Consider the following 27,928-nt stretch of genomic DNA (forward strand, 5'->3'; position numbering starts at 1 on the left):
AGTAATCCTCTTAAATCTAGTTTCGTTCGCCTAATGTAATAGGATTGTCTAATGATTGGCAAGCACACCTACGCTGTTTACCTACAATTATAATATTCATACTAATCGCAATTTTAAAATGTTCAATGTAACGCGACAAACCTATGCGACAAACATTTTCTCACAATTTTTATGTGTAAAAGCTAACAAAATATGACAACCATTAAAAATGTGTAAATCGACTAAAATCATCAAAGAAACTATAATATTTTACAATGAGATATTTTGTCCAGAGATAACGAATTTTTTATTTTTTATTAGCATCTTTCATACTATATTCTCCTGATGCAGCTATTCCAGGCTGTAGTGAATCTACCAACAACAGTTTCAGACAAGTCACGTGGGTTCAAGTTCCAAAGGTCTTCAGAAGTGAGAGCTTTTTTATAGCCAGTTAAGATAAGTCTGAAAAATAATAAGAACAAAGAAACAAAATAAGGGAACATTGGTACCTGATGGATTTATGAACAGTTTATAGTTGGTCTCAGTAGTGTATCCGGGAATATTGGGTTTAGGCGGAGTTGGGGATGAAGGCGGAAATAAAAGTGTAAATCCATGTTCTGAAAATCATTACACACACACTCGCACGCACACACACACACACACACACACACACACACACACACACACACACACAGATATGCATAACGTAAAGAAGAACATATTAAATACACGGAAATTGCTAAAATAAATTAAATGGATCAATGTCATATATCATTTTCGTTTAGATTCCTATAAAAAATGGATACATTTTAATAACAGTAAGGTCGAAAAAACTAAATAATTAAACTTATTTGTAACTTTGCCAAGGGAGGTAATAGTGAGAACTATATGTTTAATTTTGCATTCAAGTTGTGTTTATGTTATGAGGGTTGTGTTTATGTTTTCGTTTTTTTGCGTTTGCATTTGTGTTTGCATTGTGTTTGTGTTTTCATTTGTGTTTTTCTTTTCGTTTGTTTTTTCTTTTGTGTTTTTGTGTTTTCTGTTTTCGTTTGTGTCTGGATTGTGTTTGTTTGCTTTGTGTTTGCGTTTTCTTTTATATTTGTGTTGTGTTTGTGTTTTCTTTTGTGTTTGTGTTGTGTTTGTGTTGTGTTCAGTTTTGTTCTATTCCCAAGTTGGTACATTTAAAAAAGATTTACCGTGGAGGAGCACGGGAATGCAGCGAGTATAATATAACGTTGCTGGTAGTGTGTCAGCCCTTTATCGCTATAGATTTTGGAACCATAAAAGTAAACATCGCACCAAGCAGTGCTTTTACATTGCATCGCATTGTCTTATTATAAGTAATAAAGTATACACGGTCGTTTGTTTCATAAAGCCATTTGATAAAGCGATTACGTTTGTGTTTTCTTTTGATTTGTTTGTGTTTGTGATTTGTTTGTGTTTGTGATTTGCGTTGTGTTTATTTGCGTTTGTTTTCTTTTGTGTTTATATTTGTGTTTCCGTTTGTGATCTGTATTTACGTTTACGTGTTGCATTTGTGTTTACGTTTTCTTTTGTGTTTAAGTTGTGTTTGCGATTTTGAGTTTGCGTTTGTGTTGAGTTTGAGCTTTCTTTTTTGTTTGTATTTGTCTTTGCGTTTGTGATTGCGTATTGCGTTTGCGTTGGGTTTGAGTTTGTGTTTTTGTTTGCGTTTGTTTTCCTTTGTATTTGTGTTTGATTTTTTTCTGTTGGTACGTTTAAAAAAATTCACCGTGGCGAAGAACGGGTATGCAGCTAAAATATATATAATCACCAAAGCCCGAAGTTTGGAAAATATTATAAAAAGAAAATATAAAATATTATAAGCTAATATGAAAAATGGAAATGGTAGCCGTTTCAGAAATAATTGAAAAAAGGTGTTTTATTTACCTTTAGTATAACGTAAGTATAGATAGGGATGACGTCACACACCGTGAGCATTAACCAATAACAGAACAGCACTCCTGATCTCACTATACAACAGCGTTTTTCTACTTGTACTAGAACAGCTGTAAGTATCTGAGGAAAAAATTGCTTATTTCTTTAGGTGAACCAATAGCTTAATAAGAATCTGAGGAAACAATTATTCCCTCACTTCAATTAATACCTTACTATATAAATGCACATCTGAGAAAAAATTGTTATACGAATAATTTAAAACGCACAAATTATTTAAACAAGAAAGAAAACATTTTTTTCCACACAGTTTCGAACACAGCAATATATGGAATTTAAATATCGTACCACAGTTTGTATGAGGTTTTCACCTCCATCATAACATCCTTTTTTGAACCCACTCGAAACTTTCACACTATATAGAGCACTGACATCGTATTTCCACATGATATAGAGCACTGAGGTTTATTTTTACTAATAAAAGAGATTGCCACTTTACGGTGAAATCTGAAAAAAGTTTTTCCCATTCCTGCACAAAATAGAAAAGTAGTTTCACAAATTTTCTTGGTCTCCGTTGGATCGCCAGTTTTAGTCTGGGGTTTATTCTGTCTGCGTGTTGGCGATACTGATTTAAACGATCATATTGGACCGCTTGCCGCCATCACAACAAACCAGTGTCTAGACACACCGCTCGGCATGTTTACAGCATGTGACCACCTGCACGTTCAATTCAGCCAATGGTCGCAAAGTGTAAGCTCAACGAATACATCTGCAGGAAAGGCCAATTGCTCTGCGCTAACTGTCGCCCCATCCAATTGTTATGGGAGATGGATGTTAGGGGGGTTGAAGGTTGGAATACAAACTCCCTCCTCACCCAATTGTGGCGAGTTTGTGTATGGGGGAGGGGACTATATTCACATCATAATATTGTGGTGTGTGATTTGTGAATGCAGAGTGTGTGTGTGTGTGTAGGGAGGTGGCTAGTCCTTTTATAACGTCCGTCTATACCAGGGGTCTCCAAACTTTTCAGCCCGAGGGCCGCATTAACTATCAAATATCAGTTGGGGGGCCAGAGTTTCTTCAAGACATCTCATCGGAGTGGTACCCCCCCCCCCCCGAATAACGTGCACCGCCCCCCCCCTTAACAAAATATAATTTATATAGAAATATATATAAATTTCAAGTGTCCCCCCCCCCCCACCGGAGAAAAAAAGTGTGAAAGAAACACTGTGGGTGGCCAACAACACACTCGAGGTCCAAGTTTTCTCTCAAATTATTCTTCACGTATTTCAACCTTGAAAATATTTGTTCACACAGGTATCTTGTTCCAAAATTTGAAAGGTACTTTGATACAAAAGTTTTAATATTAGGAAAATCTTCCTTTGCAAAAACTTTTGAACGTGTCTCTAATGACCTCCAGCTGCAGTTCATCTTTGCAATTGGCCACATTTGCTTCAAATGGGTTCTGAAACAGTTTCATTTTTCTGCCTTTGAATCCAAGTCAAAAAACCGCTACTGAAACTGCAGCTTGAAGTCTTTGGTGATCTCGTATGAGGTGGGGAACTCAGTGGTTGCTTCAGCCGTAAAGACCTTGCACTACCGAGAGTGCGTCAAGTTGTTGGCTTGTACTTGTTCCAAAAACATGACAACTTTGGATCTGAAGGCCTTTAGGTGGGTGTATAGATTAAAACTAAATTTCCAACTCTTGTAGTTTTAGGTTCAGAAAATTTAAATGACTAGTAATGTTTGCAGCAAAGGCCGATTTCTATACCCACTCTTCATCAGACAGTAAGTACATCAGCTTTGTGGCTTGCCTTTACTTTCAAGGAAGTCACATTTCCTTTTTTAACTTAAATAGGGCATACACTGCTCAGAAAAAATTCTCGCAAATTTTCTGCTGTGAAATATGATAAATTTTGCGATTCTGTGTTTCTATCTTTTAACAAGTCTCTGAACTATCTATATTCTCTCCGGTAACAGTGCCATACATTCTATGTAGGGAAGCCAGCTCTTGTGTTATGTTTATGTCTTCATCCACACCTCTAATGAACATAAGCAGTTGAGATGTGGAACAGCTGTCCAGCAACTGATCCATTACAATTAAAAAATTGAGAACCTTGCTTGCATTTTTCGCTATTAGAGTCACGATGTTTTCACCAAAGTCTGCAACACGGCGGATAATAGTATTTGCACGCAAAGCTACATTTTCAAATTGTTTTGAATTTTCTGGGCATAGTTTCGCAGCCACCTCTAACAAACATTTATTCCGTGGACAAAAAGATCGCCGCGGGCCGGATGAGAGGACCTCGCGGGCCGCATCTGGCCCGCGGGCCGTAGTTTGGAGACCCCTGGTCTATACGGTTGTGAGAAATGTAGTCTTCTCATTGGCCAACATGGCACCACAGCCTCTCTTGTCCCCCCCCCCCCACCCCACCTACCCACCCATTGAGGTTACGCTTGCAAATGTACTTTAGAGTAACACATGTGAAAGCAATGTTTCCTTCAGACATTTTTCTCAGGGCGGATATAAATTTTATTTCATTGGAAAAAAAAAGAAATGGGGGTGGGGGTATAGGTGCTTGGATGTTAGGGCTAGGGTGACCCCACTCCCGAAAACATGCCTGAAAGCAGTGTTTCATCCAGACATCTCTTGGGTGGGGGGCTCCGCCCCCTGAAGAGAGTCTACCCCCTCTGAACTAAATGGAATTTATATAGAAAATATATACTTTTAAAGTGTCCGACACCCCCCCCCCCCTTTTGAAATTGTAGTCTCCCCTCCCCCGAAAATTTTAAGTGCCCCGTGGAGAAAAAAGTCTCGAAGAAACACTGCCTGAAAGAAACTCTATGTGCCAAGTCACCAAAGAAAATTCTAATTATTTAAAATTACCAGCAATTAAGAATTCCTAGAACTACAGCAATAATAAGTGAAAAGTAAATTACCGTTTCATACCACCCAACAAAAACTATATGTGTGCCAACAGTAGCACTGTATAAACCACCACTTACAAAACTTAATCCTCAAACAGTGAAATTGTATGGACAGCTACTTACAAAACTTAATCCTTCCACAATCTTGGCAACAGAGAAGACAGTGCTGGAAGTATCAATTGCCTGAAAGTCATCGTCTTGGCCTGACCACGAGAAGGGATGCAAGACTTCCTTGACGACGGCGGCTGTGGTAGTCAAGGCGAGCAGGACAGAGAGAACCTGAAACCAGGAGAAAACAACTCGAGTAGATTACGTCTTAAGTTGTATGGAGGATACAACTGCAACTACATTTACAGCTAAAGCAAAGGTTGATTTCATATAAGAGTTTTTGAAACTTGCTTAAATTGTTTTGGTTCTAAATACATTGTGATTCTATCAGACTTTTCAAGCGGGCAAGTTAAAATTATACTTTTAGATGTAGGTAGTCAAGTTCCAAATAGCACACGTTGTAGACTTAATTATTATAGCAATAGGACTTCGTGGTTGGATGGTAGAGCGAACAACTGCTAACTCAAATGTCTCATTTCCTGGATCCAGCGCTCAAAACTGTAGGACGTCCCTGAGTCCACCCAGCTCTGATGGGTACCTGACTCACGCTAGGGAAAGTAAAGGAAGCTGAACATAGTGCTGACTACACTATCCCTTCATGTGCCGATGTCACAGACTACTTTACATCTACCCCATGGACAATCAGGTTCAAAGCGGTAACTTTACATTTTGTTTTATTAGTAAAGTACCACTTAAGGTGTAAACAATATAATGGAGTCTAACCCAGGGTTAGATTAATTTGAATATCTGTTGTTGCGTTAAGGTATCAGAAAAATGTGCTATCGCAGCACTTGGTTAAAGCACTAAAATACACAACGAAAACAGCGCTTGAAGTTTCTGCACATAATATTTCGCACTCAGAAAAATATTCATAATGCAGATTGCACAAAATGTGCATAAAGAAGATTGCATTAAAAATGTATGAACGTGCACTTTTAAAATGACCCACCTATAATAACATATTCAATGCCCCCCTCCTGTAATACCAAAAGCGTTACTGGAAACATGCATGTAAACCAATTAATTTTGTAAAGCACATTTATGTATCTGACGTCACTAAATATTTGCTGCTAAAAAAAAAACTGAACAAAAACAACTGGTTGCTTGAGAAAAAAATGTGGTCACAAAATATATGGGCTGTAATAAATTCCCCACCTCATTGCTCTAGCGTTATAACGGATGTTATATATCACTTTCTTATCATAATAAAGTTGGAGGATGGGAGGGGGAGATAAAAAGCTGGAGAAAGTTCATGTTCTTCTTCCGTGACATGTAGTTCACACACATGGCGACAGTTTCTAGATCTACTGTACCGTTTTAGTGGTGGCTAGCCAGGTGTTGGGTCCACAGACCGGGGTCTCGCGACACAACAGGTAGGGCAGGTAAATCAAACTGCTGAACCAGAGCAGGCCGGCAGGGGCGTAGACCAGGACCGTCGACTGGAAGCATTGGCTCAACCTCGGCCAGCTGGCGTTTAGGGTCAGGTTGGTGTCCTGGTGGAGCAAATGGTGGAGCTGGTGGAGGTGGTGGAGGTGGTGGAGGTGGTGGTGGATGTGGTGGAGGTGGTGGAGCAGATGGTGGAGATGGTGGTGGAGCAGATGGAGGTGGTGGTGGAGTAGATGGTGGAGGTGGTGGTGGAGTAGATGATGGTGGTGGTGGTGGTGGTGGTGGAGGTGGTGGTGGAGTAGATGATGATGGTGATGGTGGTGGTGGTGGTGGAGGTGGTGGAGGTGGTGGAGCAGATGGTGGAGGTGGTGGTGGAGTAGATGATGGTGGTGGTGGTGGTGGTGGTGGAGGTGGTGGTGGAGTAGATGATGATGGTGATGGTGGTGGTGGTGGTGGAGGTGGTGGAGGTGGTGGAGCAGATGGTGGAGGTGGTGGTGGAGTAGATGATGGTGGTGGTGGTGGTGGTGGAGCAGATGGAGGAGGTGGTGGTGGAGTAGATGATGGTGGTGGTGGTGGTGGAGGTGGTGAAGGTGGTGGAACAGATGGTGGAGGTGGTGGTGGAGTAGCTGATGATGGTGGTGGTGGTGGTGGAGGTGGTGGAGCAGATGGTGGAGGTGGTGGAGCAGATGGTGGAGGTGGAGCAGATGGTGGAGGTGGTGGTGGAGCAGATGGTGGAGGTGATGGTGGAGCAGATGGTGGAGGTGGTGGTGGAGCAGATGGTGGAGGTGGTGGTGGAGCAGATGGTGGAGGTGGTGGAGCAGATGGTGGATGTGGTGGAGCAGATGGTGGAGGTGGTGGTGGAGCAGATGGTGGAGGTGATGGTGGAGCAGATGGTGGAGGTGGTGGTGGAGCAGATGGTGGAGGTGGTGGAGCAGATGGTGGAGGTGGTGGAGCAGATGGTGGAGGTGGTGGTGAAGCAGATGGTGGATGTGGTGGTGGAGCAGATGGTGGAGGTGATGGTGGAGCAGATGGTTGAGGTGGTGGTGGAGCAGATGGTGGAGGTGGTGGAGCAGATGGTGGAGGTGGTGGAGCAGATGGTGGAGGTGGTGGTGGAGCAGATGGTGGTGGTGGTGGTTGTGGTGGTTGTGGTGGAGGTGGTGGTGGAGTAGATGATGATGGTGATGGTGGTGGTGGTGGTGGTGGTGGTGGTGGAGGTGGTGGAGCAGATGGTGGATGTGGTGGTGGAGTAGATGATGGTGGTGGTGGTGGTGGTGGAGCAGATAGTGGAGGTGGTGTTGGAGTAGATGATGGTGGTGGTGGTGGTGGAGGTGGTGAAGGTGGTGGAGCAGATGGTGGAGGTGGTGGTGGAGTAGCTGGTGGAGGTGGTGGTGGAGGTGGTGGAGGTGGTGGTGGAGGTGGTGGTGGAGGTGGTGGTGGAGGTGGTGGAGGTGGTGGTGGAGGTGGTGGTGGAGGTGGTGGAGCAGATGGTGGAGGTGGCGGAGCAGATGGTGGAGGTGGTGGTGGAGCAGATGGTGGAGGTGGTGGTGGAGCAGATGGTGGAGGTGGTGGTTGGAGCAGATGGTGGAGGTGATGGTGGAGCAGATGGTGGAGGTGGTGGAGCAGATGGTGGAGGTGGTGGTGGAGCAGATGGTTGAGGTGGTGGTGGAGCAGATGGTGGAGGTGGTGGAGCAGATGGTGGAGGTGGTGGAGCAGATGGTGGAGGTGGTGGTGGAGCAGATGGTGGAGGTGGTGGTGGAGCAGATGGTGGAGGTGGTGGAGCAGATGGTGGAGGTGGTGGTGGAGCAGATGGTTGAGGTGGTGGTGGAGCAGAAGGTGGAGGTGGTGGAGCAGATGGTGGAGGTGGTGGTGGAGCAGATGGTGGAGGTGGTGGTGGAGCAGATGGTGGAGGTGGTGGAGCAGATGGTGGAGGTGGTGGTGATGGTGATAGTGGAGCAGATGGTGGAGGTGGTGGTGGAGCAGATAGTGGGGGTGGTGGTGGAGCAGATAGTGGAGGTGGTGGTGGAGCAGATGGTGGAATTGGTGGGTGCGGTGGTGGTGGTGACCAGAAGGTGGAGGTGGTGGTGGTGGTGGTGGTGGAGCAAATGGTGGAGGTGGTGGTGGAGTAGCTGGTGGAGGTGGTGGTGATGGTATTGGTGGTGGTGGAGGTGGAGCAGATGGTGAAGGTGTTGGTGATGATGGGGCAGATGGTGGTGGTGGTGGTGGAGCAAATGGTGGAGGTGGTGACGATGGTGGAGGTGGTGTTGGAGCAGATGATGGATGTGGTGGTGGAGCAGATGGTGGAGGTGGTGACGATGGTGGAGGTCGAGTAGATTAAGGGGGTGGTGATGGTAGTGGTGGAGGTATACCAGATGGTGGCGGTGGTGGTAGTGGAGATGGTGGTGGAGGTGTTGCTGTTTGTAGATAGAGAGGTGTTGGTGTTGTTGTTGGTGGTGAAAGACATGGCGCAAATGATGGTGAAAGTGGTGATGATGAAAAGGGTTGGATGGGGTGATGGAGCAAATGGTAGAGGTGGTGATGGAGTGGATGGTGGTGGAGGTGGCGATGGAGTGGATGGTGGTCGAGGTGGTGGTGGAGCTGATGATAGAGGTGGTGATGGAGTATATGGTCAACTGTACTTATGTACACTGTAATTATGGCACTGTATTTTTAAGTACATGTAAGCAACGTAACGTTTACAAGCATGGCATCAAGTTTTACGTGTCATACGTCAAGTATAACGTGTGTCCTACGTCAAGTATAACGTGTGTCCTACGTCAAGTATAACGTGCCTCTTATGTCAAGTATAACGTGTGTCTTACGTCTTACGTCAAGTATAACGTGTGTCCTACGTCAGGTATAACGAGTCTTACTTTAAGTATTACGTGTGTCTTCCGTACATAGTGACAAATGTTACCAGAGTCTTACGAGTTTTGCCAAATATTTAACACATGTTATGTCTACGCCTGCCTTGCGCACGAGTTATTAACATCAACATTAATTGCTTGGTTAACCCACAGTATGCACGCCATAAATTTTAACACGAGATTAGCATAAAAAGGTGAAATAATTTATATGGAGCATACACTTGCTAAGGTGCAAGGTAACAGCTTTTTAACATTAATTTATACGCCTGCGTTATATTAAAATTTTTTGTAATCGATTCACCTAGTACGGGGGTCGGCAACCTTTTGAAGCGGAAGAGCCAAAAATTACAATTTTCAAAATTTCCCTGGTTTTAAAGAGCCACTAACATTTTTTTTATTTCAAATACTTTATTTTTTTTATCAAGATTTTTAGTATTTGTGCACGGAGCTGGAGAGCCGCATCTTGATATCAAAAGAGCCGCATGCGGCTCGCGAGCCGCAGGTTGCCGACCCCTGACCTAGTACTAATCGTCAACGGATCCTGGTTTTCACATTACAATTTTAAAGTAAAATATGCATGGAAGTAGCTAGGAGTAATCCAGCTGTCACGTTCACAAAAGAGCAGATTTTTACCTCTGTCCCCACGTTTCTTCTTTAGACAACCCCTGTCCCCTCGGACAAATATAATAGTATTATTACAAGCTTTTATTTAACTTGCTTCCTCTGTCTTTTGTATGTCGTCCGTCATCGATCGAAACCAATTCGTTTAAAACTTAACAGATTGGACAAGATCCGATGGTAATGCAATCTGACATCAAATTTGACTTAATTGTATGCCTAAAATCTAGACGGACGACAGACTGACGACAGATAGAGGAAGCAAGTTAAATAAAAGCTTGTAAAAACGTTTTAATAACAAGGTTTTATATTAATTTGCTATAAAAGGGAGAAAATAAATGACGTTCTTCAAATATATAACAAAACCCTGCTATTAAAATAACCGTAAAGAAAAGCTAGGGTCAATATATTATCTATTGAATACCTTTACTACAATCTAGGAAGCGACCCAAGCTTTTCTTTATAGTTATGTTATGAATTAAAAAAAAATACTTCCATAATATATGGGCCTACGTATTCAACATTTTTTTTTGTATTTTATATGGAAATGGTAAAAAGAAATCTAAAATGTTAAAAAAAAAGCGCACTTAAAATATTTTCAATGAAAATTCTTTTTTTTTACCCATGGATATTTGCATGAAAGTAACTCTTGCCTTACATGCTTTATATGAGCCTTTTCGCTGACTTTATCGTTCACTTACCAAGTTTAATGCCCTAATTTTGAAAACATAGCTTCCGACATTTAATTACCTGTTGGGCTGGTTTATTTTTAAACATGAGCAGTTTAGTAGCAAGAAAATCTTTTTGTATGCAAAATAAACCAAGTGTCTTTTCTTAAGGATGACCAGAAAGATGTGCAACGGAAAAAGCGCAAGAAAAAATGCGCAACGGAAAGATGCAAGAACAGAAATATAGGCAACCAGAAAAATGTGCAAACAGAATATTGCGCGCACAGAAAATTGAGTAAACAGAAAAATGCTTAAACAGATCGTAAGTTGATGTCTCTACCTGTACCCAACCTTCACACTAGATCGTAAGCTGATGTTCTGTACCTAACGTTCACCCATCTTCCTTTTGTCATCATCTTTGTATTTTCAATCTTTTCCCTAGCCTGGCTATTTTTAAAAGGGTTTTGCATTTATCGGACCTTTGTCTTGTTCATTATTTAATCTTAGTGTAATTTTAGTTGACTGAAACCCCACAAATTGGGTTAAAGAATAGCTGAACGCATAGCCTGTTTTTCTGTATCTGGTTCTAAACCTTCTTGTATTGACAAACAGAAAGATCAATTTTTTAAAATACTCGATATTAATAAACAAATTATCGTTGTAAATCGAACTTTGCATTAATCTACCTTTTAGGGAGACTACTTTGACTGGACGACAATGTTATGTGACACACGAGAAATCTTTTCCTTTTATTTTGGCCTATTCCACATTGCCACGCTGCGCATCATTATTGAACAGTCCCTTGAGTGGCGATCCCCCTTATACATGACTTTTGTCGACTTCGAAAAGGCGTTTGACAGTGTGAATAGAGATATTATCTGGAAGTTAATGAGCCACTATGGAATATCCAAAAAATTTATATCTATCACACAGAAACTATATGAAGACTCCACCAGTCAGGTAATACACAAGGGAAAACTAACAAAACCATTCACGGTGACGACGGGAGTAAGACAGGGATATATGCTATCGCCAATTATATTCTTGATGGCAATCGACTGGATCATGCTGAAAACCACAAAAACCCCACACAGGAATCCAGTGGAGTTTCACCAAAAGGCTGGAAGATCTTGATTTTGCCGATGACATCTGCCTACTATCTCAAAAGAATCAACATACGCAAGCCAAACTAAATTGGCTATCTGAAGAAGCCTCCAAAGTTGGACTAAAAATCAATAAAAATAAAACAGAGGTCATCAGGATCAATAACAGCCAGGACCTGCCCATACAGCTAAATGGAGACGATTTACGTGAAACGAACACATTCACATATCTGGGAAGCGTGATCAATAAGGACGGGGGAGCAGACGAGGACATAAAATGTCGTATCATCAAGGCTAAATGTGCCTTCAACTCACTGCGCCCGATGTGGAGGTCCACGGCCCTGTCACTCCGGAACCAAAAAGTCGGATTTTCAACACAAATGTCAAGGCAGTGCTGCTCTATGGCTCGGACTTGGAGGGTTACGAAGACACATACTGATGAGCTACAGGCATTCGTAAACAGATGCTTACGGCATATACTTAAAATAAGATGGCCAGACAAAATATCAAACAAAGACCTGCTGCGAACTTTAAAGCAACAGCCAATAGAGACAGATATCAAGGCCCGTAAATGGGGATGGATGGGACACACATTAAGAAAAGAAAACATCGCAAAACACGATTTCGACTGGAATCCCCAGGGGAAAAGGAGGGTGGGCCGGCCAAGGAAGACATGGAGAAGAACGGTTGAAGGAGAGGCGAAAACAGCTGGGCTCACATGGGCACAGCTAAAGGGAGCAGCCCAAAAGTGAGTCTGCTGGAGATGTGTGGTTGCAGCCCTTTGCTCCCCAGGGGCCACAAACGAATGATGAGACATTCTCTTGTGTTCCCACGTCGGTCCTAGGACCTTTGACCACAGGTGCTTTGACCATAGGGGGTTTGACCATAGGGGGTTTGACCACAGCGGAGCTTTGACCATAGGGGCTTTGACCATAGGTGGTTTGACCACAGAGGGCCTTTGACCATAGCGGTGCTTTGACCATAGGGGGTTTGATCATAGGGGGTTTGACCATAGGGCGTTTGACCACAGGTGTTTTCTCAGCAGAGGGTCTTTGATCACAGGTGGTCTATCAACTGGTGTTTGATCACACGCGCTGTGTCCGGCTTTGACTACAGGTGTTTTGTCCACATAAGGTCTTTGATCTCAGGTGGTTTATCCAATGCTGTCCATATATGGTAAGAATTTATTTTAAAAGTTGCTAAATTATATTTTAAATTTCGACATGATGTAATAATATGGTCAAACAGATGTACTGACATATTTGCGTGCTATAGCACATCTGTCATTTAGTTAACCATTTTATGTATTACTTCTTTGACTATATTGTTGGCAAGTTTTGTATCATTTTTTATCCTTTATATATGCTATGTATTTTCAAGTACTTCTACATTATTTTTTTGTGAAACTTGTTATATGTCGCATTATTTGTGCTTCATTTATATTTAAAATAAATCTATGAGGTCTAGCACCAGCCTTTATGTGGAGACTAAAATTTTGTTCTTAGCTTTTTTTAAATACATGTTAATTTCTATTAACGTACTCACAGGAAACATGTATAAAATCGTGTTAATTGTATCACACCTATGATCAAAGCCGGACACAGCGCTTGTGATCAAACACTCGTTGACAAACCACCTGAGATCAAAGACCCTCTGCTGAGAAAACACCTGTGGTCAAACCCCCTATGGTCAAACCCCCTATGATCAAACCCCCTATGGTCAAAGCACCGCTATGGTCAAAGGCCCGCTGTGGTCAAACCACCTATGGTCAAAGCCCCTATGGTCAAAGCTCCGCTGTGGTCAAACCCCCTATGGTCAAACTCCCTATGGTCAAAGCACCTGTGGTCAAAGGTCCGCGCACCCCCACGTCACAGTGTTGCGTCGATTCGTCTATACAGCTGTAGTTCTTTATATTTTCCAGAAGATTTTTCTAAACTTCTTTGTACCACTGGTGCCTCTGTTGCTTTGTTTCATGTTTTTACATGAAATTTTGACAGTTTTCACCGCTTTACTTCTCAGTACTTCATCATATAGGGGACTTACTTTTAATCTGGAAATATTCTAAATCCAAATGTATACAAATTTCGGCGTTTTAGGGGTCATCCATAAATGACGTCACACTCGTAGGGGGGAGGGGGGGGGGTCCGTAATTTTGTGACGATGTGTGATGAGGGGGAGGGGGGGGGGTTCAGATGTTGCGACGTCACATTTTTGCATTATAAAAAAGCAATGTTAGAAAACGAATTTTAGACGTTATTTTGCGTTTTAGATAACTGTTTTAATAAATTGTAATAGTTTAGACAAGATTTTGGAAAAATATCGATGTTTAAAAAAAATTCAACTGCAATTTTGAGGGGGGGTTGTAGGCTGAGGTGTGACGTCATTTTAGGGGGGGGGGTCTGACTTTTTGTGACGACGTGTGACGGAGGGGAGGGGGGGAGGTAAAAATCGTCAAAAAAAGCGTGACGTCATTTATGGATGACCCCTTATGCGTAATTGAGTCGGAAAAACTGGACCAAGCAATTCTGTCCAAGTTTGTGTATGTGTGTATGTGTGTCTTTTAACACGATAACTTGAGTACCGTTACAGATAGGTTGAAAAAATTTCATATATAAGTATTATATCAAATTTGTAGTTGTGTATCAACTTTTCGGGGATTTCCAATAAACGGAAGTGGGAATTATTCTACTTTTTTCAAAAACCTATAACTTGAGTACTATTTCATATAGATAAACACAATTTCACACAAGTAAAAGATCTAATCTTCTGATTTTAGTCAAATTTTGAGCAATTTCCGTTGATCGGAAGTAGTAATTTACGCTATTTCCGATTTAAAAAAAACCGCATATGAATTTATAAAGTACTAATAATATTCCGTACAATTATACACATATTGTTTGCCATTCATTTGGTGCGCAATTCTTTTTCTACGAGATTCTATTGTATTTTAAAAAGTGTAAGTAACTAAAAATGGATTAAACATTATGTCTATATCCAATTTGCCAACCCCCGTAGTGTTATATAAGAATATTTGAGAAAGTTTAGAGGAGATAACTACCGGTTTTTTTTTCTTGAAGCGATCAATTCACAACAGATCTTTCGGCTTGTTGTATTCATCTGATGTTTATCCTGCTATTATTTTTTTGTAATGGGTATTGGGCAGGTGAGTTTTTCGGTCTCTCATCCTATACTTGGTTTATTTTGTAGGCGCAAGAAGAGAAATTGGGCTCCGTGGAGTAAGCTAGTATCTGCCAATAGTCTAAAGCAGGGGTTCCCAACCTTTTTTTTACTCTAGAGCACATTCTAAAATATCGGTAGGGTGGCGGGCACCACCTATTTTAAATCGACAAACTCCATCCAGAGGCGTAGCAACCCTTCCCGTCACCCGGGTACAAAACTTTCGATTAGCACCCCCCCCCTCAAAATTTCGATTTGTACCCCCCTCAAATTTTCGATTTGCACCCCCCACTCAAACTTTCGATTTGCGCACCCCCCTCCCCCCTCAAATTTTTGATTTCCATCCCCTTCAACCTTTCAATAATGTTTATGAAAAAAATTCTGTCTCTATCGAATAGTGAGAGGCGGGCACATACGAATCGTTCGGCGGGCGCCATGGCGTCCGCGGGCACGGGGTTGGGAACCCCTGGTCTAAAGCTTGGATATTCTTTAGGGTAAGAATAAAAAACCAGAGAAATAAATGTTCAGCCTACGTCCGCCGCCACGGTGGTTGTTGACACCGCTAGTAAACAAAAAGCTGTTGTGCAGCGCTGGGCGTGTCTCAAAATGTGTTCATCATATGTTAACAGAACAGGAACAATACGTAAAAATATTTTTTTAGGAAATGAAGATCATTATATTCGTGTTGACATAAAATTCATTAATATACTATAGATAATTTAGATCATATACCCGGCATTGCCCGGGTTTAGGAAATATATTACTTTTCGAATTAACCCTAACCTAAACCAACCAAAACCAAAACACAAAAAAATGCAAACATAACACAAGCACAAAAGCAAACACATTCACAACAACAAACGCAAAAACAAACACAAAGACTAAGAAAACACAAACACAAACGCAAATGCAAACAAAAAAGCAAACGAAAACAAACCCAAATCCAACCACAACGCAAACCCAAATCCAAATACAAGCACAAAGAAAACGGAAATACAAACGCTAAAGCAATCTCAAAACGCAAAAACAAACGCAAACGCAAACCTAAACGCAAGCAATTACGCAGAACATAAACACAACTTAAATGCAAACATAAACACAAACATTTTCACAGTCTAGCCCGGGCGCCAAATCGCATCCTGCCGGGGGGCCGGCCGGACCGCCTGATTCAACATAGAAAACGACTATAATACCCCATTTTATCCATAGTCTATTACACTCACTTTAAAGAACGTAGGCGCCATAACGCTCACGGGGAGGCCGGCGCGTCAAATAGTACTATGTTGGGGTGTTGGAGAACGCCCTGGATTCGATCTAGTGAAGGACTTTAGTAAACTTTCTTATCCATATCCTAATGTGCGTGTATTTTCTTCACTTTATGCAAAAGAGTAAAAACTGTGCCAACTATAACAAAATTTAAGTCGTTATATAAATAAACCCTACTACATTATTATTTAAAATAAGACAATGCAATGTGTTTGTGTTTGCGTGTTGTGTTTACGTTTTTGTTTGTGTTTTATGTGTTTGCGTTTGTGTTTGTATTGTGTTTGTGTTTTTTGCGCTTTCTTGTCTGTTTGTGTATTTGTTTGCGTTGTGTTTGTGTTTGCGTTGTGTTTGTGTTTGCGTTGTTTTGTGTTTAGTGTTTTCTTTGTTTGCGTTGTGTTTGTGTTTGCTTTGGCGTTTGTGCTTGTGTTTAGTTATGTTCTGTTCCATTGTTGGTACATTTAAAAAGATTCACCGTGTCGGAGCTAAGGTATGCAGCTGGTGATTTCATTGTCTTTTTATGCCTAATCCTTGATCTCCATTCAACATATTTTTATTTAGACAATAAGTCAAACCGATTACTTAATTCAAACCAGTGAGATTGATTTTCAAAATTCTGAGAAAACATGGTGTTTTTGTTTGTTTCGTAAATCGAAAAAAAATATGTTTTTACACTTTTTTTTTATAGTGCAAAGTTATTAATATTATATTGTGATTACTATTAATTGTTTTTTTTTAAAGGGCACATTCAAATTTATTAAGAATGTCAGCTTGGTAATAATATATAGTATTAGATTTTTTCGGGCAAACGACCTTCGGGCAAGCAGCGTTTGTGCAAGTGTCTTTCGGGAAAACGTTCGGCTCTCGTTGGTCGAAGGAACCGTCAACTTAGCTTTCTGACCAGCGTTTTAAAGTTCAACTTGGCTTTATTTGGTAATAATATGAACTTTATGTTTAGGTTTGCTTTGGGGTTGAGATATAAGGTTATGGAATTCACCCATATCTTATGACAAAACATAAAAATAGGTAAAATCACTAATAAACCCTCTGTCACCAAAGGCAATTTTAACGGACGCAATTAAAAAAAATTATAAAATGGTCTTTTATTTTCAGATTAAGTGATAATTTCCATCATTAAAATTTATATTAGGTTGTATCCCCCTTATTTAGATTCTCTATTAAAATAAACTCAACAAATAAAGCAATGTATTTTAGCAAGTTTTATTAACAACTGTAAAATACTAGGCCAACATCTTATTCACTTATTCCCAGCTCACGTTATTTGTAAATATACAGAAGTAAAAATGTAATAATATATTTGTGTAAAATATATGTGCTGATACTAAATGTTTTTTAAATTTTGTTCAGATACTAAAATATGCATGCAAATTGTACTAGTGTCTTCCTCCATTCCATCTTTAATTAAAACATTTTCACATTATTTTTACTGGACTCAACCAAACGTTTCCTAGGCTACTCGGATCTCAAATATCGTCCTTTTTAATCTTACAAAAATCTATCAATGATGATTATTTTAAAAAAAAGTTCTCACAATTTACCATAGTAAACAATTCAGTGAATAGGTAATCAATGCCTATACGTCTGAACTGTCCATATCATCACAACTTTGTTAGTATCTTTTGTACTTAATCCACTTCAAATTATTAAGGATAGTACAATGATGTCGATATCTTTTATAATAATACGTATAAAACACGGAAACATTATTACATCCCTAATTTTATAATTAAAAAAGTAATTAACAAGGAAAATTTCATCGAGTTTTTCAGAATGAATTTTAATAGCGCTTCTTATTTAAAAAAAAAACATTTTTCATTCAACTTTCTTGATAACTCCCATGTCTTTACAAAATGCTGGAGCATACTATGTTTACTTTAATTTTAAATAAGTAAATGTAATAAGAAATAACCCACCAACGATAGAATCATTGAAACTATGGCTTTTCTAGTTACGACTTACTCAAAACGACTTCGAGAAAAATTTGGCGCCTTTTATTATTAATTAGAAAAATGTATAACTTCAATGTTAAATATATTTACGTGTTACACCAATTTGTAATTCTTTAAATATTTTATGAAGAAAAGTCAAGAGAACTGACTGAAATAACTCGTGTAAGAGAACTAGATGAAATTAAAAAAGAAATCAGTTTAAAATATTAGAGATGAACCCTAGCTTTTCCTTGCAGATTCATCTTCAGCTAATTTTAGGTCTTAAAAAACTCATGAATTTCAAACATTTAGAATATTATTCGCTAAATAAAATGTAATAATTTAAGTCATTGTGTTATTGACTTAATCTTTATAAAAAGCTCTTTTTAATATCAAAATCCTAAAATAAACTCTAAGTAATTTTGAAGTTTTAGTAAGCTGTCAACACACAAATCAAGAAATTTAGAATATTAGACCTCGACTAAAATTTAAGTTTACAATTTTAATCCGTTTATTAGCTACTTTAAAGAAAATTAATCAAGATTATAAATCTTTGATTTGAATTTAATAGGGAATATAACTGACATTCGATTCTGTCAAAAAATAACTTTTTTTTTTCACAATAAACATTTTTGACTTTATTCTCAAGCAGTAGTTGGATGTACAAGTTAAATATTTGCAAGTTACAAACATTTAATCTTTTGCACTTAGAGGCATAGATGTATACAAGATGTATGAACAAATAAATATACAACAATATATAAATCTACTCACCCAAAACGTCGAGTTGCCACAGAAACCCATCACGTAAACAAACCTGTTTTCTATCAAGTTACTGCTGTTTTCACAGTCTCAAACCCAATAGCTTAGCTTGACTAGACGTGTCCATCAGTGGTCAGATGTTTCAGAGGCAACACTGCAGGCTGTAGACATGGCAAACACTACTCTCGTTGCGTGTGAACTCCTCTTATACGGTTTTAAAGAAACTAAACACTATACATCTCCTTCCCATTGGTTCCTGGATATATCATCTTGTGTTCGGTCTTCTGTGAATTGGTGAAATTTGTGTCATTGTATGTGTAACTCCGCCCATGGTACTGTCTAGTGTCTTAGTCCCTCTAAAAAAAACACATCTCTTCCCCTCTCTCAGTTTTACTTTCACAAGCTATGGAGCGTTTTATAAGGACTTTGTTTATAATAATTCAGTCCTTTTCAATCCGTATTCTAGTTCCGTACCTAACGTATACTTTACTGTCGTGAGACAAATTATTACGAAACAATACTGGTGCTTCATTTTATAAATGTTTCGCGACTTTGACCACGGTGTTAAAAGTTCGAAAGCAAATAAACGTTAATTAGCAATAATCAAATATATTAATTTCAATCGTCACTATATATTGAGAATCATATAAAAATATAATATGAAATATAAATAACAGAAACGTAAATATATGGCAAAAATAAATATACAGAAAGAAAAAACATATGAAAAGAAGAGAACCAAAAAAAAGTCTCCGGAAAACAATACCATCCGATACAAATTGTTTTGCAGATTAGATTTCGTTTCGAAATCGGACGATTAGCGCCTGATCAGTGTTTCTTCCAGACTTTTTTCTCCGGGGGGGCACTTGAAATTTTCGGGGGGGGCGGTAGACTTTCTTTGGGGGGGCGGACACTGTTAAAAGTATATATTTTCTATATAAATTTCATTTCGTTCGGGGGGGGGCGGTAAAAATTTTTCGGGGGGGCTTCGCCCCCCCGAAGAGATGCCTGGAAGAAACTCTGCGCCTGATATCAGTGTAGCACTTTTATACATCTTGTAAATCGTTATGTGAAAGTAAGACTTGGCTTTGTTTATTACAATTAAGCAACCAACTCAATAAATAAAATTAAACATCAATAAAGCTTCAATACAGCCAAATTAACATGACAATTGATGTAAAAATAGTAAAGTGTATCTTAATACATCAATAGAAAATATACTTTTCCGTTTTATTTTTTATAAAATGTACATGCGAAATTACCTGGTCCTTTTCGCCCCCTGGCACCCCCTAGAGACGCCAATTTCGCTTACGCTTTCCGGGACAATATAGTTAAAAGCCATCAGCTGCCATAGGCAGAAGATGAATTCTTCTCTCTGTGACACGACTCTCATATTACACTTCATCTTAGCATTAAACTCTCACCTCTATCAAATTTCTAAGCACCCAACACTTAGTTTTAAACTCTAAAATCAGCCTAGGCTTTACTTAAACTAAAACTTAGAACTGTTATGATCTTTACCCAAACCATTGTGTTGGTCATAAAGGGATCTTGGGATCACATGAAAAGCCATAGCCCATTGCGTCTTTTATAGTGGTGGACAATTTTGGTAAGGGATCAGCTCAGTGATTGGCGTGAACTGGACAGTGGGGTGTGAAATGGTGTGTTATTTTGACAGTGGTGTGTTATATAGGCTATGTTGTGTAATGTAAAATATGTTTATTTAACCTTTTTATTTCAAAGCAAACTGTGTATGTCTTTTACAGTTCACGTTTATAAATAAACCGGGAGTGATCCCCTTAAACTTTCTCGAATATTCTTATATAAAACAACAGGGGATAGGAACTAGGGATATAGACATGATTTTTAATCCATTTTAAATACTTAAACTTTTTAAAATAGAATACAATCTCGTATAAAAAAATTGCACACCAAATGAACGCCAAATAAAATGTGCATAATTGTGCACAATATTATTAGTACTTTATAAATTTACATTAGTTTTTTGAGAAATCGAAAATAGCGTAAATTACTACTTCTGGTCAACGGAAATTACTCAAAATTTGATAGAAGGTAGAGAATTAGATCTTTTAACTTACATGAGAAATTTCATTTATCTATCTGAAATAGTACTCAAGTTATAGGTTTTTGAAAAATTCAAAGTAAAAAAAAGTACCACTTCCGGTTATCGGAAATCGCTCAAAAGTTGATACGGATCTACGATTTTGATATAATACTTATAAGAAATTTCATCAACCTAGCTGTAACGGTACTCAAGTTATCGTGTTTACACACACACAGACACACACACAGACACACAGACATACGGACAAGATTGCAAAATTATGTACGTAAAAGATCTAATTCTCTACCTTCTATCAAATTTTGAGTAATTTCCGTTGACCGGAAGTAATAATTTTTGCTATTTCCGATTTCTAAAAAAAACGCATGTGAATTTATAAAGTACTAATAATATTCCGCACTATTTTGCACATTTTATATGACGTTCACTTGGTGTGCAAATCTTTTTTCTACGAGATTTTATTCTATTTGAAAATAATTTGTTGAGTTTAAGGCTACATTTCTATTTATTTTCATCAAGCCTAAGTTATAACCCGATGTTTCACTTTCGTAAGACAAACATTGATTGGCTGTATAGGAACTCCGTGATCGATTTCTGACAGCCCCACTTTATAGTTTTTTTTTTTGTTTACAAAACTTTGCAGATCGTTTTAAAATAACAATGCAAATTAAAACACCATGACCTAGTTTTTCTTTTTTTAGCTTACAATGTGTACAATAAAATTTATGGCGGCCTATCGAATAGCAGGATGGCATTGTTTATGTCGCCATTACACGTGAAAACCCATTTTTTGTGTGCTTTTTATAAATTTTTATTTAGTTACTGAAAATATTAAAAACATCAAATACATCCAATCTTTAGTAAAGTCCGAAAAAAACCCAGACAGGCAGGATTTTATAACCATATTAATTGTAACTACGCCGTGCATGATTTTTAAATTAATTTATGGACCTCTCAAATACCTTTGAGATTTTTCTCGCTGGCGCCAGTTAGCCCAAACAAGATTTTACCCAGTTAGCCCAAACAAGATTTTATCCAGTTAGCCCAAACAAGATTTTACCCATTTAGCCCAAACTAGATTTTACCCAGGTAGCCCAAACAAGATTTTACCCAGGTAGCCCAAACAATGTCTTACTGTTAAAATGACAAATAGTAGTAAGTAGGGAAAGGGGTGACAAAATCGAAAAAGAAACTTTTTTTGTAGGGTATGATGTGACACTAACAGTTACTGCCCGGGTGACACCCTATCTAGTGACGCCTCTGCCTGTTCCCCTTTGCGAGCCGCCCATCTAAAAAACACACCGCCGTAGGAAAATAGTTACCTCGCACCAACCGCAGCGTTTAAAGTGGGCATCGAAAAAAGGCAAGCTGCAGTTGCTGCTGACCTTATGAAATATTTGGCGTTTGCTCGACGTTTTCAAATATGATGGTCTACAATAGGGGTCTCCAAACTTTTCAGCCCGAGTGCCGCATTAAGTATCCCAGTTCGGGGGCCAGAGTTTCTTCATGGCATCTCTTCGGGGAGGTGGAGCCATCCCCCCCCCCTCGAAGAACGTCTACCTCCGCTCCCCAAAGAAATATAATTAATATAGAAATATAGACACTTTTAAAGTGTATAACCCCCCCCCCCCCACCCCGGAGAAAAAATTCTGGAAGAAACACTCGCGGGGGCCAACAACACACTGGAGGTCCAAGTTTCCTCTTAAATCATTCTTCACGTATTTCATTCTTGAAAATGTTTGTTCACACAGGTATGTTGTTCCAAAATTTGAAAGGTAATTTGATGCAAAAGTTTTAGTATCTGAAAAATCTTCCCTGGGCAAAAACTTATAAAAACCCACCCGCCCTTCTTTGAACTTGTCTCTAAGGAGGTCATTTGCTTGCAATTCAATGACCTCCAGCTGCAGTTCATCTTTGCAACTGGCCATATTTGCATCATTTGGGTTTTGAAATAGTGTCACTTCTTCTGCATTTGAATCCAAGTCAGAAAACCGCTACTGAAACTGCAGCTGGAGGTCTTTGATGATCTCGCATGTAAATGACGTGGGGAACTCAGGGGTTGCTTCAGCCGTAAAGACCTTGCACTACTGAGAGTGGGTCAAGTTGTTGTACTTGTTCCAAAAACAAGACAAGTCTGGATCTGAAGGCCCTTAGGTGAGCGTATAGATCAGAAACTACTTTAGTAGTTTTAGGTTCACACAAATTTAAATGACTAGTTATGTCTGCAGCAGAGGCCAATTTCTATACCCACTCTTCATCAGACATTAATGGCTGTGGCTAGTCTTTACTTTCCAGGAAGTCACCTATTTTCATTCTTGACTTAAATACTCTGCTCAGAACTTTATCGCAAATTAGCCATCTTACTGCTGTGAAATATGATAAATCTTTCGATGCTTTTTTTTGTATCTTTCAACATGTCTCTGAACTATCTATGGTTGAGCCCATGTGACCTTATTAAATTCACCATCTTCACCACAGGATTCAGTACACTGCTTGTGTCTATATATTTAGCACACAAATCTTACTGGTCAAAAATAAAGTACAGAAACATTGGTTGTAGAATGTTTTTCTCATTCTCTTGTCCAACCAAACCTTTCTTTATGCCACTCATGTACTTTTCTCCATCAAAATCAGGTAACTGAGGTTAGTCCAGTCCACGTTATAATCAGCATTTCTTTTTATTCATTGAATACATCCTCTCCGGTAACAGTGCCATACATGTTATGGAAGGAAGCCAGCTCTTGTGTTATGTTCATGTCTTCATCCACACCTCTAGGAACATAAGAAATTGAGAGGTGGAACAGCTGTCCGGCTACTCATCATTGAAAAATAGAGAAACTTGCATGCATTTTTCGCTATTTGAGTCACGATGTTTTCACCCATGTCTGCAACACGGCGGGCAATGGTAGTTGCACCCAAACTATATTTTCAAATGGTTTTGAATTTTCTGGGCAAAGTTCCTCAGCCACTTCTAACAACCATGTTTTACGTGAACAAAAAGATCTCCACGGGTCGGATGAGAGGACCTCGCGGACCGCATGCGGCCCGCAGTTTGGAGACCCCTTGTATACAATATCTAAAATTAATTTCATGTTGAGTAATACTCGTTTTCTATTTCAAGATTGACCCTAACATTATAAATATACATACATGTACACAATCTATACTATAAAGTTCAAATGGACATGTGTCTCTGTGGTAGAATTGTCTGTCAACCACTTGTATTACGTGTTTTATGCCCAGCCGCCTGCTTTCTTTCCCTAACGCAAGATATTGTGCTCTCATCAGAGCTGGATGGATTCAGGGACACCTTACATACTTTCTACGGGATAGAGAGAGGGGAAGTGGAAATTTTCGTGGGGGGGGGGGGGGGGGGGGGGCAAAATTTACCGAGGTTGCGGTCACTGGTAAAATTTTCTATATAAAATATATTTCCTTGCTCTAAAATGATTAAAATATTACTTTTACATGGAAAAAGTTTTTTCGTGCATTGAAGTAGCAGTGGTGTTAGAATAGGTACGTATTAGCATTGGGTAATATTTAATTTTAATCCTATTTTTTTTTCGAAAACCTAAGCGAAGTTAGGTAGTTATAGTAATAATGGAACACTTTTATACTTATATAAATACTTGTACATGTATTGTTTATGAAAGTTAAGTTGCCGTTTGGATCTGGAAGAACGTGGAAATTGAAGCACAAATCCATCTTCTCCTATCAACCCCTATATTTCTTTTTAGAGCTTGTGTAAAAGCACTTTATTATAATCGTTTTTGTATCGTTTCATATACTTTTGTATAGTCAAGCTCACGACTATACCAATTGTTTAAATTTCATAATGATTGACAGTTAACCTCGTAACAGGGGCGGAACTACAGTGCCGCCAGACCCCGCTATGCGGGGGGGGGGGGGGGGGGGGCGGGGGGGGGGGGGGCACGCCATTTAGGGGCCCACAGCCGACCATAATCAATTTTTATAGTAAAAATAAAAACTAATTTTCTGTCATTTTTGACTTGATGGTTGTTTTGTATAAAGAATACTGCAGCTGCGGTTGGATTATCTTTATTCTATAGAGACCATCCAACGCTCTTGTAAATTCTTTTTCCTTTTGTTTTTAAACCATAAGCTGTAGTGTGAAAGGCTAACGTTCAAAACACTTCCATGACTTATTTCCCTTTTTTAAATAGTTAAATAGGGGTGCTCATTAGCTTCTTTTAATAGATTGTACTAAACAAATTTAAAAGCAATTACATTATTATAATCTAAAAAAATAAATACTAAAGAATAGTATAAAAAAGAATGTATTTAAAATTAATAATATAAATACCAAAAAACATAAAATTAACATAACACGAGAAACAATTACAAATGCAAAGCTTTCATGTTTTATATTCTTTTTACCGGCTAAAGCATTGGAAGTATTACGGTTAATATGAAATAAAACAGATTTTCAAAACAGTTGTTGTAATTTGTTTTAATTGAAAAAAACAACAACCCAAAAACAATGACATTTTTTTCAAAACCCGATCAGGCCAGAGATGAGTATCCTGTGTTAGTATTCTGTGTTTATATATATATATATATATATATATATATATATATATATATATATATATATATATATATATATATATATATATATATATATATATATATATATATATATATATATATATTGGGGGCCCAGAAATTGTTTTTGCGGGGTGGCCCTTTTTTTCTAGTTCCGCCACTGCCTCGTAAAGAGTTTAATATTGCCCAAGGTCATTGTATCACTGGTTATGGCACCTATCCCTCGTTCTTATATACCAATCAATTTTGGGATTCTCCAATTGCCAATGGAATCAGGCTATAGAAATGGAAGGGAAGTCTGTGAGAATACCGTTCGCTTTTCTAGAAAACACTGAGGCGAATGTTCTTTAAACTTACATTAATCAAGCAAGATCAACTTTTGTTGATTACGTCAGTAAACACGTGAATGTGTGCGTGAAGTTGTATGTGTACAGTACACAGTGTACCGTGTACGTTTATGATTTACGGTTCACGTGTATGTAGTTAATTTAAAAAGAGTTATTTTTTTTTTACATTTTTTAAACTAATGTAATTCCTACCAACTTTCATTAATCAAAGATTTTAGCAAGCAGGGATTAGCGTTGAATAAAATGTATTCTGCATGTTTCAGAAATCAACAAGCCATTTATAAAGACATCATGCCATACAGCTAAATTTTGACGGCGGCAAAAAACTGACACAAGTGCACGTGATGTGATAAATGTCCAGGACGTCGGACGTCTTGACAGGACAGGTAAACCTCACCTGACAGGCCATTCATTTGAACAAATCACGTGCCTTAAAAAAATTCACTCAAAGTTCATAATGAATTTTAACAGGAAAAAGACAATTTCAACTTTATAAAGACTGCATTATAAAATGCACAGTTGCGCAGAACTTTCTACAAAGTTAGACCAACTAAAAACACCGACTTTCTAGAGCGCCTTTTGCAAAGAGAAAGAGAGGGAAATTGTTACTTGTTTAATACACAACCAAAAGATCTATCACTATCACAAAAATAAGTTTAAATAACAGAAAAAGAAGCTTGTAAACAGCACAGCTAAAAGTTTGGTGAAAAATTAACTTTCCTGTATCTAACAGAGGACATTGAACAGGTAACGCTTTATTTATTTCATTCAAAGAGTGGGGACAAATTTTCGCATGGGAGACAGAGTCACTCTATCCCTGACATAGTCACTCTAGCCCTGACAGAGTCACTCTAGCCCTGACAGAGTCACTCTATCCCTGACAGAGTCACTCTAGCCCTGACAGAGTCACTCTATCCCTGACAGAGTCACTTTATCCCTGACAGAGTCACATTATCGTCTCAACTATTAACCCTATCAGTGTCACGCTGAGAGCGCCCCTTTAAATGTATCACATTGATAGTTTTACTAATAATTTTACTGTTTAACCACTGTAGCATACCAAACAATCTCAGTCTACATAGACACTATTTGAACGCCCGTTAATTCTTCATTGAATCCCCGATCTCAAGCATCCAATTTGCAAACAAATTATAAAATCAATACATCTCTTTGCTTTAATTCACTCATATTTCCCTGCTACAAAGTCACTTCAAATCAAATCAATATAATATAGGCTATATGGTAACCTTTGATCTAGCTTAAAAGAACGATTTACACATTTTTCACGCACAGAAGTTAATGTTTATGTATTAAATTAATTGGGAGTAATCTTCCCTAAACTTTCTCGTACATTCTTATATAACAGTACAGGATATTGGGAGCCGGACGTTTTCCCGAATGGACACTTGCCCGAATGCCGTTTGCCCAATGGACATTTACCCGAATGCGACAAACGCCCGAATGGACACTCACCCGAATGCGACAAATGCCTTCTCCCGAAAACTGTTAATGTAATACATTCCAAATAGTCATTCTTAAATAATTGAAAATTGAAAATTTGATAATCAATACATATCTAATCAAAAAGAAGAAAAAAAAATATATCATCAAGCAGACATTCTTAATTAATATGGTTTTGCCATATAAAAAGTGAACAAACATTTATTTTTCTATGAAACAAGACAAAAATACTATCATCGTTCATCTCAGGTTTTTAAAATGAATCTCAATTTTTTAAATAAGTAATCTAAACAAGGTGCACTATATGGAGATCAAACATAATTTCTATTCTATGGTATCTATTGAGCCTCTTATGGTTAATAAACGGTCAGAAAGCAACGGCGAGGGAGAGTTTTTGTGTTTTGATTGTCTCAGGAATTATGTTTTTTATTTCCTTTTTCCTTTTTAGACTTGGCTTCTCTGATAAAACTTGTTATTTGAAGTCTGTTTGATGAGCTGGGCTTCTAGAGTTTTTTGATTATCCAGTGCCCGCAGTTTTTGTGTATTGGGTGATGATTTTTGATTCTCTTCTTTCCTCTATTGAACTAAGAGCGACTATTTCCTCCATTGCTTTTATAGGCGTTGTTTTCATAGCTCCTGTCATTATTCTCAAACCAATTTTCTGAACTATGTCTGTTTTGTTAATATTTGTTTTAGCTGCCGTGCCCCAAGCCAAAGCACCATATTCTAACGTAGGTCTCATATAGCTGGTG

At 38.8% G+C, this 27,928-nt stretch overlaps 2 protein-coding genes across 2 annotated transcripts in view; both read right to left on the bottom strand.

The window, feature by feature from the left end:
- Positions 1 to 27,928, bottom strand: part of LOC131942650 (multidrug resistance-associated protein 1) — a 96,257-nt gene that overhangs the window by 25,600 nt on the left and 42,729 nt on the right. The gene's annotated exons all lie outside the window — the stretch shown is intronic.
- LOC131942652 (ATP-binding cassette sub-family C member 3) lies at positions 17 to 18,806 on the bottom strand. The gene is made up of 5 exons (XM_059302550.1): positions 18,732 to 18,806; positions 6,243 to 6,422; positions 4,945 to 5,100; positions 1,888 to 2,016; positions 17 to 441 (listed from the first exon to the last, which is right to left on the bottom strand). The coding sequence occupies exons 1-5, from the start codon at positions 18,759 to 18,761 to the stop codon at positions 421 to 423; spliced, it is 516 nt and encodes a 171-aa protein (XP_059158533.1). The 5' UTR covers positions 18,762 to 18,806; the 3' UTR covers positions 17 to 420.

The sequence above is a fragment of the Physella acuta genome, unplaced genomic scaffold, assembly GCF_028476545.2.
Source record: "Physella acuta isolate Inbredline_101_S28 unplaced genomic scaffold, ASM2847654v3 ptg000416l, whole genome shotgun sequence".
Lineage (NCBI taxonomy): Eukaryota > Metazoa > Mollusca > Gastropoda > Physidae > Physella > Physella acuta.